This window comes from Otolemur garnettii, unplaced genomic scaffold (assembly GCF_000181295.1).
Source record: "Otolemur garnettii isolate 467f Iridium unplaced genomic scaffold, OtoGar3 scaffold00247, whole genome shotgun sequence".
Lineage (NCBI taxonomy): Eukaryota > Metazoa > Chordata > Mammalia > Primates > Galagidae > Otolemur > Otolemur garnettii.
This window is the reverse complement of record NW_003852642.1, coordinates 242,168-260,351: the sequence shown is the minus strand read 5'-3', so window position 1 is coordinate 260,351 and position 18,184 is coordinate 242,168. Positions and strand designations below refer to the sequence as shown.

At 37.3% G+C, this 18,184-nt stretch overlaps 1 protein-coding gene and 1 pseudogene across 1 annotated transcript in view; one reads left to right on the top strand and one right to left on the bottom strand.

Moving 5' to 3' along the window:
* The window catches only part of LOC100944592 (olfactory receptor 140-like), a 13,511-nt gene extending 9,527 nt beyond the window's left edge, over positions 1-3,984 (top strand). The window contains 1 exon segment of the mRNA XM_012813132.1: positions 3,045-3,984. Within this exon segment, the coding sequence (XP_012668586.1) occupies positions 3,045-3,984 (940 nt within the window).
* A 10,510-nt stretch (positions 3,985-14,494) lies between these two features.
* On the bottom strand, positions 14,495-16,579 carry LOC100957703 (annotated as a pseudogene).
* Between the last annotated feature and the right edge of the window lie 1,605 nt (positions 16,580-18,184).

Here is an 18,184-nt window from a genome sequence, read left to right as displayed (position 1 = left end):
TCAGGGACTTTTCACTTGCTGATATTTCTACCTGGAACCTCTTTCTGTAGATACCTTCTTCACTCCTTCCTCAATTCCTGCAGGTTTGGTTATGCTTTCCTTCTCCAGGAAGCTTTCTCTGACCACCCCTGGACAAGGATCCCTCTCCACAGACCCCACACATCATATCTTCATCTTTATTTCTCTCATGACAGATATTTCAATATGATGTACTACATAATGCCTTCTTAAATTTGCTATCTACTCTCTCTTCCTACTGGGACATGAAAATAGAAATTTTATCTGTTTTTCTTTTTCTTTTTCATAGAGATATCTGGGATATCTCTACTTCCTAGAATGCACATAGTAGATAATAAATATTTGAAATGAATTCATTAATTTTTAAATAGAGCTTAAAACTATATTCAATTACATTTCCTTCCCACCACCCCAACACACTCATGTGTGTACATCATGGCCAAATTGACATAATTTTTACAACTTGGTTTTGCTTTACTGTTAAGAATATTCATATCAGGGATGGTGCCTGTGGCTCAAAGGAGTAAGGTGCCAGCCCCGTATATTGGAGGTGGCAGGTTCAAACCCGGCCCCAGCAAAAAAAAGAATATTCATATTAGCTAAGTCTAGTTTGGGGACTAGAAAAAAGGTTAATAAGGTTAATCAGAATGTTATTTAAAAGCATAGTTTGTTTTCATGGACTTCAATATTTTAAAAGAAATGTTTATAAGTTGTTTAACTAGAAACAAGTCTCAATTATAATAACTCAGAAAAACTCATGACAAAATAACAGGGTAAGAATATGTGAATTTTTGTGAGTCTTTCAGCTCTTTTAAGTAATTAGTGAAAGTCAAAAGAAGTTTTCCCAAAGATGCATAAATCATGACTTTCAAACGTGCGCAAAATGAACATATGGCAAATGTTTTGTTGTCTCATTAATGATGGAACTAGTAACATTATAATCAGTCGAAAGAAGAATTCAATGGACCATATTTAAACATTGTTCAATCAGAGATATGTAAGGTACTTGGAAATAAATATACAATTGGCTTTATGTGCAACGGTTAAATAAGGCTACTGAACCTCCAGCAAACACCATTTTCAATTCTAGAACAAGAATTACTTGAATTATTGTCAGTTCTTTATAATTTAAAGACTTCCAGAGAATTATATATTCCCAAAGACTGGCACAGACAACACACATGTTGAAGATATCCAGTGATATGTGTTTCACATTTGAAAGACTTTAACAATACTTTTTTCTGACAAAACATATATTTAGCCATCATATATCAAAATAAGTATAGATGATTTAAAATACAACAAATTTATATTAAAGGAAAATCACTTTTTTACTTATTTCCATTTACCATTGATTTTTAAATAAATCCAGAAGGTAGGGGTGCCAGTGGACCATCACAAAGAGGACATCTCCACTGTCTCCACACTGAGTAAGCAAAGGAAGAGGAGAATATGAGAGATTCATCTTGCTGTCTCAGAGGTGGCAGAGGCAGGAGAAAATCCATGAGTAAGTGGACCCCATGCAGTTCAAAACCATATTGTTCAAGGATCGGCTGCATTTACAGGGGAAAAATATGAACTTTCTGTATCCTTTGAAGTCCCAGCAAAAAATAGCATGCTCAAAATGAAAGATGAAAGAGAGTTTAATTAAGATTAGTATTCAATTTATGGCTAGGGTTAAAGAGCACTAATAAGGCATGATAAAGCACCCCAGAGCTGGCAGTAACTCTAGGCAAACTTCACCATGAACAGGCATGAGAGACCAGGGTCAAAAGGTGATTATACAATTCCAAAAGTAATTGGAGTTGCAAAGGTCTACCCCAGCCTTGGTTATAGGCACCCAAACCACAAGAGGGAACCAACCAAATAAATACCCTGCCATCCTTTCTTCCCTCCTTAGTCTCTGGCACTCAGTGAGCACGGCCTGTTGGTCAGAGGTCAAGCAGCTGGACAAAGCTGACCTTGAAAGATCATCCAGACCACCAAGGTAAAAAAGAGTGAGGGCATATCCAAAGGAGAGAAAGGGATATATAGAGTTTACTTTCCAAAGGTTAACCCACTTTTTTCTAAAAAAGATCATGACCACATCTTTTTTGGAGTAACCTGGAAAAAAGAAAATAGAGGAAATAAGTAGAGTCTCCCAACTTATTTATTTGCTTAGCTTTTACTGAAAACCTTTGTGAGTCAAACACTCAACCAAGTTCAGGGCATAAAAATGTAAATAAGACAGATACAGCCATATTCTCTGCAGCTTACCTAAACAGCATTAAATAGAAGAAGAGAGGAAAAAAGGGTTCATGAACTGTGTGCAGACGCAGAAGTCATGAAAAAGTTTTTTAAAATGTACGTAAGGAAGGGCTTTCTACCATCTCTTATTGACTGAGAATGAGTCAGATTTTTCAAAGGTGAGTTCCAATGCCTAAATGTCCCCTAGCAAAGAGAAGTGATCACTTGTCAGGGGTTGTAATGGAGAGTTCAGCATCCTCATAGAAAGTGAATTGGTCAGCTTCAAATATTTACTTTAATCTCTATTTATAAAACAGAAAAAGTAGTAGGTTTCTTCTCTTCAGGAATACCATGAAAGAAAATAGCTTTTATGGTTAAAATGTCTTCAGGCATGGCACAATGGCTCACCTGTAATCCTAGCACTGTGAGAGCCTAGGCACGTGGATTAGTTGAGCTTAGGAGTTTGAGACCAGCCTGAGCAAGAGTGAGACCTTGTCTCTACCAAAAAAAAATTTTAAAACTAGCCAGGCATGGTGATGCATGCCTATAGTCCAGCTACTCGGGAGCTGAGGCAAAAGGATCACTTGAGCCCAGGAGTTTAAAGTTGCTGTGAGCTATGATGATGCTGCACTCAAGCCTAGGACAACAGAGTGAGACTCTATCTCCAAATAATAATAATAAAATAAAATAATAAAATGTCTTTGACATACCTGAAAATCCAAAATAGAAAGTGTTCATCACCTCTTTTAAAAGTATCTTATCTTTGCAGGTTAATCCGCCACTTCTGAATTTGTCATCAGCTTTGAAATCAAAGAAATCACAATGAATGTGACTGAATTCATACTAATGGGACTGACACAGAATCCTCAGACACAGAGAATTCTGTTTTTTGTGTTACTTATCATCTACCTCGTCACTGTCATGGGAAACCTGCTCCTTGTGGTGACCATAATCTGTAGCCAGACTTTGGACTCTCCGATGTATTTCTTCCTGGCTTTCTTATCTTTGATAGATGCCTGCTATTCCTCTTCCATAGTCCCTAAAATGCTGGCTGATTTGCTCTCTGACACAAAAGCCATCTCCCTCAATGGCTGCCTGACACAGCTCTTTGTTGAACATTTCTTAGGTGCTTCAGAGATTGTCCTCCTGGTGGTCATGGCCTATGACCGCTACGTGGCCATCTGTAGACCTCTGCACTATGTGACCCTCATGAGCCACCGCATCTGCTGCCTTCTGGTGGGGGTGTGCTGGACTGTGGGCTTCCTCCACTCTATTGGGCAGATTCTAGTGACATTATGGCTCCCATTCTGTGGCCCCAACATCTTGGATCACTTCGTGTGTGACATTTTCCCCCTGATACAACTGGCCTGCACTGATACATTTGTAGTGGGTCTCTTGGTTGCTGCCAATGGTGGGGTAATCCCTGTGATCACCTTTGTGATGCTATTGATATCCTATGTGGTCATCCTGCGCTCCCTGAAGACTCACAGCTCTGTGGGGAGGAAAAAGGCCCTTTCTACCTGTGGCTCCCACATCACAGTGGTCTTTTTATTCTTTGTGCCCTGTATTTTTATGTACCTGTGACCAGTAGCCACCTTTCCGATGGACAAAGCCATAGCAGTGTTTTATATGCTCGTCACTCCCATGTTAAATCCAATTGTCTACACAGTGAGGAATGCGGAGGTGAAAAATGCTATTAGAATGCTATTAAACAGGAATGCCATTTCACATAATAAATGATCTAATATGAAGATTGTATTGCCATCACAATCTTTACAATTTTGTATTTCCTTACTTTAAGGCTTTTCTCTCTTGACTCCCACTGCACTTTTGCAAGGTAGGTATTATTATGATTATTCCCATTTTACACATAAAGAAAAACAAAGTTCAAAAAAGCTAAATGCCCAATGTAAGAGAAACATCTAGTTAGTGTTTTAATCTGAATTCATCTAGATACAAATTTGATGCTCTCTCAAACATATCAAAAAGTATCAGAAGAAAAAGACAACATTTAGATAAGACATCTTTTGTTTTGCAGAAAATTTAAAAATTTTTATTTTCTAATTCCAGAGTTGTACAATGTCCCTTCATTTAAGCAGTATTTCCTACTAGGATGAAGGATAGCATGAAATTTGATTTAGAAAGATGATCTGCCCAATACTCTCTTGGAGTACACTTGATATATGTAATATTTAAAAATATATTGGGTTTCTTCTGTTGAGTAAAAGTTGTCAGTGACTATAAAAATTAATTCTGTTGAACTTACGTGAAATTTTTTAAATTTCCTTACATGGTTCTAGCAATGCTGTCAAAATAAGATCAGCGTTCTTATTTTACAGAAAAGGAGATGTTCTAAAGTTTAAGTAACCAAATCACAGAACTTCTACATAATTCTTGAGTTCAAATATGTTTACTCCATATCTTGTGATATTTTTATTATGGAATATATTGGGACTAATAATTATGGCTGAGTTTACACAAATATTTTTTATTCTATGTTATAGAAATGACAATTTACTAGATTGAATATCATTAGTGACAATTAAATGCATTTTTTTAAATAAAAACATGTAGTAAAATTTATTTGTAAAAGATTCACTACAACAAAGCTGGTTGTACATTTAGTTTCTGAATCTGGTATTTTCTCTGAAAACTGCTTCAGAGACTGCTTCACAAAGTTAGTAAAAAGAAATCAAGAATCATTACTCCAGGGTGAACCAAGGGAAATAAATCTCAACTAAACCATTTACCTTATTAGCAAGATTTTGGTATGATGAATAACTGGATCTCTTAAAAATTGCAGTCTGTTACCAAAATATAAATATAAGTATGTGTGTCATGGATATGTTTAGAGCTCACTCTTTAGAAAAAATATAAATATGTGTGTCATAGATATATTTAGAGCTCACTCTTTAGAAAAAAGATCTAGCCTCCAACCTCATGGGTACTACCTTTTATACTGAAGAAATCAGTAATATAACACTATTTAGCAAGCATAACATGACTGAGGAAACATGATGGAGAACAATACAGCTCCAGGATCAGGGGACCTGAATTTATTTCTCCCTGTGCCACTATCTCATTTTATGATTTTATTTTTTTGTCGTTTTTTTTTATTAAGTCAAGTGCACATAGATCATGAATACATTCATGCATTTGTGGGGTACAATGTGCTAAATTTTTTTTATACAATCTGATGTGGTTACTCCTTCTACAAGAGTTTAACTTTTTTAAGTAAAGAGGTGTTTAAGAGGTGTTTGCAAGTTCTGAGATTATGTTCATGCTAAGATATTAGAACGATCAATATTGTTACATTTACTTCTACGCCGAATAGTAGAAGTAAAATTGGAAGGGTTGGAGAGATTACATATATGTATATTGCCAGCAATTGACTACCACCCTAAAGTTTTCCATTTTGTAAACAACTTAGGAGATGTCCTCCTGGGATGAAAGGGCCTTTAGGTTGGGCTATGACAGTAGCCCAGACAGAGCAGAGCTAAGCTTTGCTCTGAAGTTTTTGTGCCTTGACAACTGGTTCCTCTACCTATTGAACTGCATGAAACTGCCCATAAGAACACTTTTCAGGTACCTGATTTTTGTTGAATTAGTTCCTAAAACTGTCAAACATCAAACTTATATCTCAATCAGTTCCTTACCAACTGGTAAGAATTTACCAGCTGGATGCACATTTAATTTCTCCTTCTTTCCTTCTGATTTCTCCTTTTGGTTTGAAAAATATGTACTATTGTCTCTCTAGTGCTTTTCCCACTCTCTAAACTTTTATTCTGGAAACTCTTTTGTTTATCATATTCTTTTCTTTTTTCAACATATTAGAGGATACACCTGTTTTGTTTACATACTTGATTTTTTCACAAATTGAGTCAAAGTCATAACCATGCCTCCTACCCAGACAGTTAGGACCAGGGGTCCTCAAACTTTTTAAACAGGGGGCCAGTTCACTGTCCCTCAGACCACTGGAGGGCCGGACTATGGGCCCCTGGGATGAGTCAGCTGCTAAGCAGGATGGGCAGTGGCAGCAAAAACACCTGGTGGGACGAATAAATGTCCTAGGAGGGCTGCATGTGGCCCATGGGCCATAGTTTGAGGACACCTAGTATGGACTATACCCAATAGGTGTAAATTTAATCATCTCCCAGAAAACCCTCTTTTAAAAAGATATCTTCTTGTCCAACCATCTCTAATTGCGACCTAACTCTATTTATGTTAATAATTCTTCTTGACTTCCCACTCCTTATGACACTAGAGGGCCATTCCAGCCTAATGAAGAAGGCATGGGAATTTCTAATTATACTACTGAGGTGATTGGTCCTCCCATATGTTTTGGAGACCACTCCCATTGCCTTAACATGTCTATTGAAATGTAGGCTAGTTTGTACAAACATAAGCCTGAAAGCAAAGAACAAATATCTGAAATTTTATGTTAAGTGCTTTCTCTCTAGACATGGTCCATATTGATAAGATTTCTTCCAATCCTGAATTATCACCTTGTAAAATGCATCTGCTTCTTTTCAGGATCTTATCAGCTACAAGTTGCAGAATGGACAATGCTGAGGACTCCTGCCAAGTTCTGTTTAAGTTGATTGGCAGCCAAACTCCAGAGTGAGTGCTCAGCAAATACAATTGTTCTTTAGATGGATTAAAACTCAAAGAATTGTTAATATAAGAATTGGCAAGTAAACAAAATAATTCTCCTGTTACTTTATTCCAAGTAACATTTCCTTTCAAATATATCCATCATTCTGCAGATACTTATTCTTATTTTTCTGGGGCTTTAGCAATGACATCTGAGAAGGCTGATGCTGTAATTTCTCATTTATTAGAAGCTGTTTCAGTCATGGGTAAACCTTTGACTATAAAAACAGATAATGGTGCTGCTTATATTTCTAAAAAATGTCAAGCTTTTTAAAATTTACATAATATAAAGCATATTACTGGAATTCCTGGTAATAGTAAAGGACAGGCCATTATCGAAAGACAAAATTGAACTTTAAAAGAAATGCTGTTGAAACAAAAGAAAGGGAGAGAATAGTATATTATCACCCCAAGACATAGATTATCTTTGGCTCTTTTACTTTAAATTTTTTGAATATGAATGACAAAATGAGACTCCCACTCATAAACATTGGATCAAAATTACTTCTCCTCCATTAAATCAACCCATTTATTATAAGGATCCTCTAACAAACTCATGGACCCTGGCACATGTTATACATTGGGGAAGAAGCTACGCTTATATTTCTACAGGAAATACTAAACTTTAGGTTCCAGCTAAAAACTTGAAACTCCAACATGGCCCCTCAGACACACACCTGGAAATTAGAGAAACAAATGATGTCCTGCTTGTACAGACTAAAATTGGCAGCAACACAGAAGGAGAGATGATCACTGCTGCCTTGGACAAAGAAAGCACCCCGGATGACTTGGGGTCAGGTAAAGAAATTGTTTCATCAAGGGGAGGAACTGGTGAATTACACCCACCAGAAGATGAATCCCTCCAATCTATTTGTGGGAATGATGGCCCTTTGTCCAGACTCAAGGACAAAAATACGAATATTGGACTTACATTCTTAACCCTCCTTTACTTTGAGGTTGATCTACAAATAGTTGACACATGGTGGGGCTGTTAAGCATACTTTCAGGCAATAACTTCCAGGGGAACCTCCAAATAGGTTTTTCATTGTTTAAAGCAGGAACAGTAAAAGCAAAACATTCTGCATCTTTTGGTTGCAAGTGAATATTAAAAAAGATGTTAGCATTTTCGAAAGCCAGTGCAGGAGCTACATTTTGGGGGCATCTTCTCCAAGCACTGATTACTCAATTGCTGATTGTAAATGAGCAATAAATTCAGTGTATGGTTCATTGCGTCCTTGAAATATTTTTGTGAAAAATTGTTTAATCTGCCCCTTTGCATCAAGATGCTGCCAAATTTGAGCCAGTAATTCATTAGAATACTGTGTTTGAGCATTTATAATATCAAAGGCTCTAGTTTCTGTTAACTGATCAAAGTTTAAAGTAGGAGGATTTTCAAGTCTATTACAGCGAGCTTGTTTTTTCACTTCCTCCATCCACCAGGACTTAAATTGAATGTATTGTCCTGAACAAAAAAGTAGTCTGTGCTAGAGTATCACAATCTATGGGAAGAAGTAAACAGTTTGCACAATAGGATCTTAAAATCCCCATAACATATGGCGAGTTAGGGCCTTAAGTATGAACAGCATCTTTTAATATAGTTAAAACTTTTAGTTGAATAGGAATATGACTAATTTGTACCTGCCCATACTCAAGCGCTTCCTTAAATAGTGTGAAATTGAAAGCACTGGTGGACTGAGCATTAGAAGCTTGGGGCAGTGCTGAGGAAGACTCAGCATTTTGGGCCATAATAAAAGTTGCTGGATCAACAGGAAAATGGAGTTTAGTAACAAATTGAGAATCCAGAGGATTTGGCCACACTGGATAGCAATCTGGAGGAGCAGTGGAGGACAAAGGTTTATCTTGTAAGGTCAGAAAATACCTCCTTTGGGGAGGTTTTGAATAATGTTTTTCAATGGCCTGGCAACATTGGGTTAACTTTTTCTTAATTTTAGTCATGTCCTTGCTATCAGAAAAATTGATTGTAGTACCATCTGAGTCACTTTCAGTTTGATCTTTCTCTGACTCTTTCTTAACTTCTGGATTTTCTGGTTCATTATAAACAGGCTCTTCTACAGTCTGTCCATCTTTCAGAGGTGAGGGAGGGAAATTTTCAAGATTTTCTGCTGCTCGGTGCCTATAGCTCAACCGGCTAAGGCGCCAGCCATGTACACCTAAGGTGGCGGGTTCGAATCCCCAGCCGGGACCCGCCAAACAACAATGATGGCTGCAACCAAAAAATAGCCGGGCGTTGTGGCGGGCGCCTGTGGTCCCAGCTACTTGGGAGGCGGAGGCAGGAGACTCGCTTGAGCCCAGGAGTTGGAAGTTGCTGTGAGCTGTAATGCCACGGCACTCTACCCAGGGGGACAGCTTGAGGCTCTGTCTCAAAAAAAAAAAAAAAAGATTTTCTGCATTGGAACTAGACTGTAAGGGTTCCAGTGCCACAATTACCAAGTGATAGGCAGCCCAAATATCTCTACTTATACATTCTCCCCTCTGATGGACGCACCTAAGAGCTTTGCCTACACTCTTCCAAACTACACATCAAAAAATTTAACATGTTCTAGTTGGTTTTATTCCAGGGTTACAGGGTTGGTTCAACATACACAAATCTATAAATATAATACATCACATCAATAAAATAAAAAACAAAGAAGAACATTTAATTCTTTCAATTGATGCAGAAAAAGCCTTTGATAATATCCAGCATCCTTTCATGATCAGAAAATTTAAGAAAATAGGCATAGAATGGACATTTCTTAAACTGATAGAGGCCATTTACAGCAAACCCACAGCCAATATCAAACTGAATGGTTTAAAATTGAAAACATCTCCACTCAGATCAGGAACCGGGCAAGGATGCCCATTGTCTACACTGCTATTCAACATAGTAATGGAAGTCTTAACCATCACAATCAGGCAAGAGAAGGCAATCAAGGGATCCAAATAGGGTCAGAGGAGATCAAACGCTCATAGGATGATATAATCCTATACCTGGAAAATCCCAGGTACTCAACTTCAAAACTCTCAGAAGTGATCAAGTAATACAGCAGCATCTCAGGATAAGAAATCAGTACTTACAAATCAGTAGCTTTTATATATTTCAACAATAGTCAACCTGAAAATATAGTCAAGGACTCTATTCCTTTTACAATAGTGCCAAAGAAGATGAAATATCTGGGAATTTGCCTAACAAAGGACATGAAAGATCTCTATAAAGAGAACAATGACACTCTGAGAAAAGAAATAGCTGAAGATGTTAACAAATGGGAAAACGTACCATCTTCGTGGCTGGGAAGAATTAACATTGTTAAAATGTCCATACTACCTAAATCAATCCACAGATCTAATGCAATCCCTATTAAAGCACCATTGTCATACTTTAAAGAACTGTAAAAAATAGTACTTCATTTTACATGGAATCAGAAAAAACCTCAAATAACAAATAAATTACTCATAAATAAGAACAAATGAGGAGGTATCACATTACCAGACTTCAGGATATTCTATAAATCTATAGTAATCAAAACAGCATGGTACTAGCACAAAAACAGAGAGGTAGGTTTATGGAACAGAATACAGAACCAAAAGCTGAACCTTGACAAACTTATCAAAATATTCAGTGGGGGAAAGACTCCCTGTTTAACAAATGGTGCTGGGTGAACTGGCTGGCAACCTGTAGTAGACTGAAACTTGTCCCATGCCTTTCACCATTAACTAAGATAGACTATCACTTAAGATTTAAACTTAAGACATGGAACTATAAAAATACTAGAAGAGTGTGCAGGGAAAACACTTGAAGAAATTGGCCTGGGAGAATATGTTATGAGAAGGGCCCCTGGGAAATTGAAGCAACACCAAAAATACATTACCGGGATCTAATCAAACTAAAAAGCTTTTGCACATCCAAGAGCACACAAATACACAACTTTCAGAATGGAGATGATTTTTGCAGGTTATGCTTCCAACAAAGGTCTAATAACTAGAATCTACAGAGAACTCAAACTAATCAATAAGAAAAGAATAAATCTGCCCCTATTTCTATGTGGGCAAGAGACTTGAACAGAAACTTCTCTGATGAAGAAAGGTACATGACCCACAAACACATGAAAAAAATGCTCATCATCCTTATTCATCAGAGAAATGCAAATCAAAACCACTTTGAGATATCTAGCTCCAGGAAGATTAGTCCACATCACAAAATCCCAAAACTACAGACGTTAGCCTGGATGCAGAGAGAAGGGAATGCTTCTACACTGCTGATGGGAATTCAAGCTAAAACAACCTTTTTGAAAGAACTTTGGAGAACACTCAAGGAACTAAAAGTAGGCCTACCATTCGATCCTGCAATTCCTCTATGAGGTATATACCCAGATGATCAAAATTTATTTTACAACAAAGACATTTGCACCAGAATGTTTATTACAGCTCTATTCATAGTAGCTAAGACATGAAACAGCCCAAGTGCCCATTGACCCATGAATGGATTAACAAATTGTGGTATAGGTAAACCATGGAATACTATGCAGCCATAAGAAAGATGACGACTTCACATCTTTTATGTTTACCTGGATGGAACTGGAACATATTCTTCTTAGTAAAGTATCTCCGGAATGGAAGAAAAAAGTATCCAATGTACTCAATATTACTATGAAATCAATATATAATCACCTACACATTCGTATGAATGGCAAAACATAACTATAGTCCAAAAAGTAGAAGGGAAGAGGAGAGAGAGGGGAGAGGAGGGGTATTTGGGAAAAGGATATTTGGTGGGGAGGACCTCACCTAATGTGCATGATTCAATGGTACATTTCAAAACTATTAAGAAATGAGTATAATTGTGATGTATGTGTTACTTAGTTCAATGTAAGCATTTCACATTGTAACCTGATAAATACCATCAAGCTACAAATTTATGATTTAATAAAAATAATAATTTTTTTAAAAAAATATTTTAGTATGGAGAATCAAGGCATACTTTCCCCTACACGAAGTGGTCAGGGGAGAAAATCAACAAGACACAAATTATAAATTTTTCACAGGAAACATGGAAGGCATAGGAACAAAGGACAAAATGCAGGTAAGCCTGACATTCTCAGTGGATGGAGTCTTGCTAGTTTCTAAGAATATTAAGATGTTCCATCATGCCCATCATCAAAAATCTCTCATGAGGGCCAGTTGCCATCTGATTTTGGGAGGCTTAAAAAAAAAAAATACCTAAGGCAGCACCTGTGGCTCAAGGAGTAGGGTGTTGGCCCCATATACCAGAGGTGGTGGGTTCAAACTCAGCCCCAGTCTAAAAAAAACCTAAAAGCAAGTATGTGCATTTCCCCCTAAAAATGAATAAGATAATATTTGGATCAGATGTTAAGATACTATGGTTTAACCTGGACATTTAATTCAGGATTACTTATAGCATCATTCAATTTTATGAATAAATAATTGATGAAGGTAAATTAAAATGAAATAATATTTTTACCTTATCATTTAGTGAATATGATTGTGCCACTGTACTCTAGCCTGGGTGATAAGTGAGATGCTGTCTTTAAAAGATATAATAAAAAATAAAGTAATATGAACTGATTCTCTTCCCTGGGCAGGAAAGAGTGGGAAGGTGTGAGATTTCTTCACGCTACTCAAAAGTGTTTGTAATTTAAAACTTATTAACTGTTAATTGTCCATTTAATATTGTTGGACTATGGTTGACTGTAGTAGCCCATATAGCCTATGGCTAGGAGGAGTAAGAGTTATAAGTAACACCTGTGTAGCTCAATAATGGAATACCTTGGTGAAAAGGGCATAGGGAGGGATTTAGCTATCTTAATAAATATGAGAGCTTCCAAGACAAGAGCACTGGGGAACTGGCAGTCTCTATACCTGCGGTGTTAAGAGTCACGAGATCAAGTCTATATTAGCCAGCAGGAGAAGGCAGTTGTGAGCACGCATTCTATCACAGACCGCTCACTCTTTGTTGCTTCTCTTGCCTGCAGATTGCCGGCATGGAGTCTCTTTGCTGAAGATTACTAAGCTTTATTAAAGACTGCTAAGATCTATTCTTCTAAGAAGACTGCTTCTTCCTCAAAGACTTTCTCTCTCTCTCTCCTTTTAAGCAAATAGCCTCAGGCATCTAAGAGCAACTGTTCCTAATCCAGATAACAGCATAGAAGTGCACATCTGGAACACAGCTAGATAAGCCATGGGCCAGAGACTAAACAGTACTGGCCCAACCAATGGCAACAAGAGTTGACCATAAATAATGGAACTCTGGAAAGCAAACCATGGATAAGGCAGACTTCCATACATCAAAAAAATTAGGGCAGAGTCAAAGGACATACTTGGTTAAAATCTCTCAACATCTTCATTTCCCAAGAGACATGTCTCACTTAAAAAACAAAGGGGCTAATTGAAGCAATTATATAGATCTACTAGGAAAAGAAAATAATGTCTTTTGTTCAAATTATTCTAAGGAGAATATCAGCTAATACATGTAGGGAAAAAATAAGTAAGTTGTGACTCAGGAACCCTGTACTCTTTTCTACATTTTATTTTTTCATTGGCAAATAATAATTGCACATATCCATAGAGTACATAGTGATATTTCCACACCCATATGTAGAATGATCATATCAGGGTAATTAGCATAGTCATCGTGGCAGGAATTTATCATTTATTTGTGGTGGGAGCATTCACAATCCCCCTTCCAGCTATTTGAAACAATGTAATATATGATTGTTAACTACAATCACCCTGCAGTTGTATAGAATACTAGAATTTATTCCTCCTATCTAGATATATATTTTATCTTTTAATAAATATCTCTCTACTTCTGCAGCCCCTTCCCAGCATCTAGTATCCTCTGTTCTACTTTTTACTCCTATGACATCAACCTTTTCAGCTTTGACATATGAGTGAAAACATGTGGTGCTTCACTTTCTGTGCCTGGCCTGTGTCACTTAACATAATGGCCTCCAGTTCCATCATATTGCTATGAATAACAAGATCCCATTTTTTTATGCCACATTGTGGGATACTACATTTTTGTGAGTTGTTTTGTTTTGTTTTGTTTTTTCCATTAAAAGCTTACTCTCCTTTATTCATCACAAAGCTTTTGCATAGGCTTTTTAAATACACAAACACTGGCCAGAACTCTGCTTACCAGACTATCATCTTCCATTATCACTGCATCTTTAAAATAGTAGCCATATTCACAGGAGGGATAGTGAAAAGAGGTGAGGTTCTAACAACCACAATAAACACAGACCTTAACAGGACTAAACCAGCAAAGCACATTTCTTGTCTGCTAAGTAGAATATTATACATTTTCTAATGTGCAGACAGATGGATGACGTGATTAGAGCCTGTGGCCGGCCTCTTTAATGGGTCAGCAAACTTTTGTGTTTACCTGAGACAAGTATGTTCAAATGGCATGTACTTCAATCAGGATATAAAATGGAAAATCCCAACTAGTAGAAGCTTCCATGTTTTAATTTTAAGATTTTCAGGCTTTTCATGGAACCTCCACCTTTGTAGCAAACTGCACATAAAGCTATTAGAGAATAGTTTTTTAAAAACCAGTTTGCGGGTGATGGCTAGATACTTAATGTATCTTTGGTTTAGGAAGACAACAATATCAATTAGAGGCCAAACAGTCCCCAGAATGCAAACTGCCATTTGGACTCTGCATGATTTCTTTACATTGTGTTAGTGGCCTTGGGATACTTGTCTTGGCCGGGAAGCTTTGAGGCTTGAGTTGGGAGCTGCTTATTTGTTTTTGTTTGAAAGAGCCCAATTCATAATTGCTAGGTCATGGAAGAAGTCCAAATGCCCATCGACCCATGAATGAATCAATAAATTGTGGTACATGTACACCATGGAATATTATGCAGCCCTAAAGAAAGATGGAGACTTTACCTCCTTCATGTTTATATGGATGGAATTGGAAAATGTTCTTCTTAGCAAAGTATCTCAAGAATGGAAGAAAAAGTATCCAGTGTACATAGCCCTAATTTGAAACTGATTCACAGCTTTCATAGGAATGTCATAACCTAATTATAGCCTTAGAATGTGGGAAGGGCAGTGGGAGAGGGGAGATGAGGGGGAGTATGCGGGGAGGAAGGGTGATGGGTGGGGTCACCTCTAAGGTTTATCTTACAAGGGTACAAGTGAATCTTTCTAAAAGCAGAGTATGAATGTCTTGACTCAATAATTAAGAAAATGATACAAAGGTTATGTTAACCAGTTTGATGAGAGTATTTTAAAATGTATGTGAAAACAGCACACTGTATCCCATGATTGCATTAGTGTACACAGTTATGATATAAGAAATAATAAAGGAAATTTGAATGGAAAAAAAAAAAAGAAAGAAAAGGAAGAGCCTGAAGGAGGACGGAGTTTCAATGCTTTCAGATTCGGATTATTTGCATGATTTGTTTGACTAGATGTTGACTGAGGTTTTGTTGAATTACATGTTGTGACTATTGGTGACTTCTTACAAGTGGGAGTACTACTTGGAGATGATTCAGAAACTGGAAGAGGTACCAAAGAATTCAAGATGGATGGCTTTAAAAGCTGCAAGGACTTGGACTGAGACGGATAGCCCACTGGCAGAGAGTGATTTCTTCCAACTCTCTTAACCTGGTCCACTGTACTTGACTGGGAAGGTGTCTGAAGGGAAGTAGGTACAAACTGCATGTCATTTATTTGATTATTTGCCAAATGATAAGGCTCTTGAGCACCCACAGTCATGTTCAAGTTTCCTACAGAAAATGTACTCTTAGCCACATCTGTAGTGAATTTTGGGCTTAACGAAAATGACTGGTCTTCCAAACCATAGTTGCTTTCTTCTTGCAAGCCGTGTGTAAAGCCTTTGTCCAGAAGTGCAATGCCCTGATGCACACCCTGGGTTGTGCATTCACTGTGGGCCTTGATAGATTGCAGCTTTATTAGTCTGTGGGTCTGGGAAGGCTGCTGGAAGGCTGTACTACTTAAGGTCTGTCTGCGGTACGGTGGAACAGTCCATGGGAGATCCCCTGGAAGAAGCCCTGCCAAGGAGAGAAGGAGGGAGCAAAATACCCACCAGGAATTCTTCTCCAGTGTGTTTATCGGCATGTGTGCATTTTTCCTCTATAGATTTTTTGGTGGTTGTTATACTGAGTTGCAAGCTGATGTTCTAATAGTTGAAACCTTTCATCTTTTCTCTTTATTTCTTCTTTAAGTTGTTTTATTTCATTTAATAAATCCTCATTCTTATATATTTGATCACTATCTTCTGGTTCCAGACTGGATGGCAATGATAGTTGAACATCAGGCAATGAATCACTTCCATCCGGTTGATGCAAGAGACATTTCAGTTTGAGTAACTGAGTTTTTACAGCAGTGCAATCCTGGACCATGTGCCAGAGGGTCATCTCATCTAGTATCACTGTATTTTCTGGTACATCTACAAACATCTTCTGAGCTTGGAAAAAGAGAGTCCCTCCATAGCTTTCAAAATGACCCATAGGAGATTCTCTATATGGAGAGCTTCTGCTCACATCACTTTTTCCATAGTGATGATAGTGACAGGATGGCTGAGGTGGTAATGTTCCTGTCCACTCCACCTCTGGGGTGGCCTTTTCTAAAATCCTTCCTGAGACTGCCAAACATTTCTGTCTGGTCAGTCAAAGTGGTTCATATTGTCACACTCCACCAAAGACTTTCCCTCACATATCTGAGCACTCACTGAGAGAGTTACTTTGTACAAGGGAGACATTGTGTTATCGGCTGCCTACTCAGACATAGTTGCACACAAGGCACTGCCAAACAGGCCATCCACTACACTACATTTTGTTATGCATTCATTTGTTGTTAGTCAGATCTATACATTAGCTATTGTTTATAATGCTAAGATGAACATTGAATGCAGATGTGCCTTCAATAAAATCATTTCTCTTCCTTTGAATAAATTCCAGTATTGGGATTACTGGATCATATGATGATTTTATTTAGTGGCCATCATAGTTTACTTTCCCAGAAACAGTGTATAAGTGTTCACTTTTCTCAACCAGCATTTACTGGTTTTTTTTCTTTTTCATTAACATCCATCCTAACTCAAGTGAGATGGCCCCTCATTGTGGTTTTGATTTTTATTCCCCTGATGATTAGTGATGTTAAGTATTTTATCAGATATTTGTTGTCCATTTGTCTGTCTTCTTTTTAGAATTTTCTAAGGAAATTGAATTATTATCATAAATCTCTCACCACCTGATATTTCAATTTGGGAAATTTTCTTCATTCCTTGCATTTTAGTTTCTTCACAGAAAATGATAACAATGAATTAGATAATCTCTAAGAATCCATTCCATTCTCAACACCTAAGATTTCATTATTGATTACTTATTCATAGATAAAATATGGCCTCTCTGTGCTTAAATTCTCAGAAGACTCTCATTAACATCATACAAAATTCAGGATTATTATTCTGCTTAAGATAAAATATGTTCTAACACTTCCCAGAGATTTTGTATTTTGGAGAGCTCTTAAATATGGCAGAGAACATAGTGGAACAGAAAGAGCAAAACTGGGCTCACAGTCCTACCGCTTACTAGACAGAGCATTCCACATAATAAAATGAACCATTCTGAGCCCTGCTTTCTCTATGTAGTGGAAATACAGCATTCATCTCATAAGGTTATTTTGGTGTTAATATAGAAGTGGCCTTCAGAGAATGAGAGCTCAATGTGTATCTCTTCTGAATAGTGAATTTAGAGCAGGTTAAAAAAAGTTATTAAATGACTTTACATGGTGTATAATGTCACTTAAGGTGGGGAGACAGTCTGAGAAATGCATCATTAGGTGACTTCATGGTGTGAACATCATAGAGTATACTTACATACTCCTGCCTACATGGTATATTCTGCTACACACCTAGGCTATAAGGTATACAGCATGTTACTATGCTAAATATTATAGGCAACTACAAGACAATGGTAATAATTTGCATATCTAAACATAACTAAACATAGGAACAGCAAAGTGAAACTATAGCATTATTATTTCAATGGATCAATGTTGAGTATGTGGTCTGTTATTGATTGACATGCCCTTATTCAGTGTTACTCATTTAAATGTTTTGTAATTTCCGGATATTACAGAGGTACAACAGTTTAGTTACAGAGTTTGCTTTTGTACATTTCAAGTCAAAGTTCTAAATATGCCCTTTGCCCAGAATGTGTGCATCATACCCACAGGTATAAATTTACCCGTCTCCTCCTCCCCATTCTCACCTACTGGGTTTCCACTGAATTTT